This window comes from Calliphora vicina, chromosome 5 (genome assembly GCF_958450345.1).
Source record: "Calliphora vicina chromosome 5, idCalVici1.1, whole genome shotgun sequence".
Classification (NCBI taxonomy): Eukaryota; Metazoa; Arthropoda; class Insecta; order Diptera; family Calliphoridae; genus Calliphora; species Calliphora vicina.
Window position 1 is genome coordinate 82,315,720 of NC_088784.1, and position 4,420 is coordinate 82,320,139.

The following is a 4,420-nucleotide window of genomic DNA, read 5'->3' on the forward strand; positions in this document are numbered from 1 at the left end:
CTTTTGTGCAAAAAAAAAACATTAAAAAATTTTGAAAAAAAATAAGCAACATTTTTGATTTTGCAAAAAAAAGTCAAAAATTTTATGTTTTGAGTTGAAAAACATTTATTTTGATAGATATCCAACTCGCATCCCACTAATAGACCAAATAGGTCTTCAAGGAAAATATAAAATATAGAGTATAATCTAATCTTGCAAATATTTTGGTTGTTGCGTAAATTTTAAATGCCTATTTTTTGATGCTACATATTATATGTAGCTAAATTATGGTAAAGAATAATAATTGAAATGAAATTTCCAATTATTAAAAGTATTCACTTAAATAATACATTAAATGTATTCTAAATTTATTCTTTTATTAAACATCTTCGGTAATTTTAGAAAAGCCATCTAAAAAACTAGCAATATTTTTTCTCAGGCCCATTGAATCCGTTCTCTTGCTATTATTCTTCTACAAAAGTCCAAAATATAATCAATTTTCGTACAAAAATACAGCTTAAACGTCTCACCACTGCCACTATTAGCAAAACCAATTGATACTAAGAACAACATATATGACAGCAACGACAACGAATATTTGTGATGATAAATCCAGGAGAAGAATCGTCGCTTTGGTAATAGTCTCCTAGGAAACCGTTTGCCATAGAAAATCAGATAACGAACACGTATATTTTGTAGATTTCGCAATTGTATATTGACACAGGTTTTGTCATTTTTATTGCCCACAATTTTGTCTTCATTGGTATCGAGGGCAAATTCACAAAGAGCTGTACACGCAATAATGGAACCACATTGCGATGCGCCCCAGGCAGCACAATTGGGACTGTGTTGTAAACTTGTCTGCAGATCGGTAGTAAGTTCTAAATCGTTTTTATTTTCTGTGTAATGAATAAAACCATTTTGTAATATTGAAAAGTAGTTGTCCAACTTGTTGCCCATAAAAGCCATTTTAAGGGGTAAGTCTGATGTTCTGTTACGAAATGCCACCTGCGAGTGAAATCCTGTTAAAGCGTTGACTTCAAAGACATGTGTTGGTTTGATCTTCATCGCTTTCTCATCTATGGAAGTTAGCAGTGAATACAATTCTTCTCCTTCCACTAGACGCAGTGCTGGTTCACGCTTTTCTATTAGTACCCAGTACAACAAATCTATTATCTCTCTGCCAAATTCAGTATAATTTTGCTCCATTAGGTTTTGTAAAATTACTGTTAATTTAGGTGTATCATTAATGACGGATATTAAGGTATCGATATTGTAACCAGACTGTTCGTCAGCAAATTGTGGTGGAAATGGTCTAAGCACTAAGTCGTAACGATAACTAAGAGCTGCTGATACAAATAGAGTCCATTTGGCATCACAGGCCAATAGGTCGGTTTCCAAAGCATACTGCAAAGCTTGTATTTTATTAAGATATGCTGCACAGTCTTCCAACTGTTGCTGAGACGCGGGCTCATAGCATTCCAGCGATTGTTCATTGGCAACATCAACTTCTGGAAGTTGAATTTCAGTTGTTGATATCTCACTGATGATCTCTTCTTGTTGCGGTTTCTGCTTAATCTTACCACAGCTATTTCTTTTGCTCCTTGGACTTGAGGTTCTTTCTGTAGTTTGCTGTATTGTTGTCATATTTTATGGCGTGATTTAGGTTTCCTATTTTCCAAAATATATGTAAATTAGATAAACAAAATATAATTTCTGAATTAAATAAAACTATAAATATGTATTTGTCATTCGAAATGTATTTGATATTAATAAAAAATGATTACTATGATCTAAACACATGTAAAAATATAGTGATATTACGAAATTTAAATAGCCCACTACCAAAACTTATACATTCAGATCAAGGAACGAAAACAAATCTGAAAAAAATTGCGAAATTTCTGAAATGAAATTTTGTCATTCTACGGCTTTTAAAGTCCTTTTCTATCATACCAAAATTCTTTATCGTTGCTTTGAAAGGGAAATCTAGGAAACGTTAACAATTAACTATTTGTGGTATTTTAAATTTTTACATACATATGTTTTCTTATACACCTAACCACCTCTCTCCCAACACTCGCCTTTGTCTTCGATCAAATTTGTTTGATGTCATTCGTTTTGGTTTGGGCAATTAATCAATTACTTTGTATAGTGTTTTCCCAAGAGATTTTTTCTAGCCATATTGATTGTGTATCATCCTATGGTTTAGCAATTTAATGTTGCCCGAATCATGTTCGTTATTTTTTTGTTTCTCCATATTCAATAACAATCAAATAAAAGTCCAATACTGTATTTGTTGCAATTCTGCTATTAAGGGATTTGGTATTGGCAGGGAAAATAACAAAAATAAAATAATTTTTGCTTAATTTTAAAGGTAGGAAATTAAATAGTTAAATTTAGTTATTTGTATACGTAGAGGTCCTTACTGGAAATATGCAAACATTCTCTGAATTTTTCATATCCCTTGTCAACAAGACAACTGAAAATCAGCAATTTGTTAGTAACACAGAAAATATGAAAAATAGTTCACTTAAATTACTTTTAAAGATAAGAAATAAACAGGATTTTCTTTCTAAAAATTTAAATTCAAATCTGTCCATGGTTGTTCAAATTATGATATGCATAAAGTTTGGACGACTCTGACACCAACTCATAGGGTGGTCTAGAAAGCCTATGTCTTTCTGTACGTTTCGTTTGTACATCATTTTTCAATTGGATCAGTAGTTTAGAGAATGAACTTGTTTATTTAAACACCCACAAAACGTACTCTAACTATCTCAACTTGTTGATTTGTCGCCTTCCGTTGTCGGTTTGATATCGTGTAATCCAGATTAAAATAAAACATAAAATACCTTATTTTTGATAAATTTTACTTTTTTTTTTAATATGAGTGTACACAGAAAAAAATGGTAACAATTATTAAGTAATTAAAAAAATTTGTTTAACATGTGATTTAAGTTTTCAATAATTTTTTTATTTAATATGATTTTTTAATACTCATATCAACAATTTATTTTAGATATTTATTAACAATTTCAGTTGTTAAAATTCAATGGGAATATTATATTGAAAATAACGAAAACAAATGTGTCAAGAAAATAAAAGTTAAAGAAAAATATACACATTTTTTCTTTAATAAATTATGAAGAAAATGGAGTATTCTACATGTTAAGTTTAATATGAAACTATAATCTATCACTATTGGCCAAACAATTGGACATCAATTTTATATACAAAACTTTTTTTCAACAGGATTTCAAGTGGACTCTTTTCATCATCAAATGCATCGAGTGTAAAAGGAACTCAATCAAGAACAATATTGGAGGAACAATCTAGAAGGTAATATTGATCGTAGTACTGGTTCAAAAGGTGAGAAAGTGGATATTAGCATACTATATATACAACATTAATTCCTTTAGTTCCTATAAGGGGCCTCAACAAAATATTTCCAATCGTTTGTATTTGATTCTAGGTTCTTAATTTCATTCCAGCTTTTTTCTGCTCGCGAAGCCTCTATGTCTAACTGTCTTCAGAAAGTGTGGGCAGACCGTCCTCTCCTATTACGTTGCGGATTACATCTCCTATCTCCTGGTGGTCTTCGTAATGCGTGGCCAATCCTTCGCTATTTCCTTCTCAAAACTTTGGAATGTATTTGGCATTGATGTGTGACTGTCCAGAGGTGGGTGTTCGATATCCAGTTGGGCCAGTAGATTTTTAGTGTTCTTCTTAGGCATTTGTTGGTTGAAACTTGAAAAGTATTTACGTCTCTAGCGAATTGAAAATTGTTATCTTAGTGCGGGTGGAGATTGACGGTGATTTCCATATTGTGTTTAGTTGGCCGAAAGCTTGCCGAGCTTTTATGGTGCGATTTGAGACATCATTAGCTGATCCTCAAGTCGATATTATGATGCTACCCAAGTAGCACAATTGGTGCACGTGCTGCAGTTGGATTGTTGGAAAAGAGATTGGCTGGTTAGATGTTGCATTTACTCGAATTACCTTCGTCTTATTCATATTTATTATGAATCCTGCCTTTATTATTATGATAATTTGTAAATTTGTTTCAAATAATAAAAAAAATAATTCAAACCATCAAATTGCATTTTTCATTAATATCAGGAAAAGTTATTGCAGATATTAATTAACTAGTAACAATATTATTATTCAATATTACAAACCTATTGTTAAAATTTTACTGTTGACTGTTAACAAATTAATTGTCTAATTTCACAAACTCGTTGTTAAAATTTATTGTTGAGAGTTAACAATTTTAAGTAAAAAAAATATTTTTTGTATCTACAAAATCGGTTGTTGGTGCCTTTTTAATTAAAAAAATAATTATATTGCCGAATATGGTAATTAATATGACAACTAATTTGTCGTAACTTTTTTCTGTGTATGACTTAAAAATGCGGAATTTTTTCAAATGTTTACCTAT

At 30.8% G+C, this 4,420-nt stretch overlaps 1 protein-coding gene across 2 annotated transcripts; it reads right to left on the reverse strand.

Moving 5' to 3' along the window:
• Window positions 1-339: 339 nt before the first annotated feature.
• Parp16 (Poly(ADP-ribose) polymerase 16) lies at window positions 340-1,723 on the reverse strand. Of its 2 annotated transcripts, XM_065513889.1 has the most exons (2): window positions 1,563-1,723; window positions 340-1,490 (listed from the first exon to the last, which is right to left on the reverse strand). In XM_065513889.1, exons 1-2 carry the CDS (start codon window positions 1,624-1,626, stop codon window positions 415-417), a joined length of 1,140 nt encoding a protein of 379 aa, XP_065369961.1. In that variant the 5' UTR covers window positions 1,627-1,723; the 3' UTR covers window positions 340-414. The 2 variants fall into 2 exon arrangements, with proteins under 2 accessions (XP_065369961.1, XP_065369960.1); XM_065513888.1 differs by having other exon boundaries at window positions 340-1,723.
• Window positions 1,724-4,420: the final 2,697 nt, after the last annotated feature.

Excerpts from the sequence above, each read along its gene's own strand:
- Parp16 (XM_065513888.1), bottom strand. The coding sequence starts at position 1,626 with ATGACAACAATACAGCAAACTACAGAAAGAACCTCAAGTCCAAGGAGC.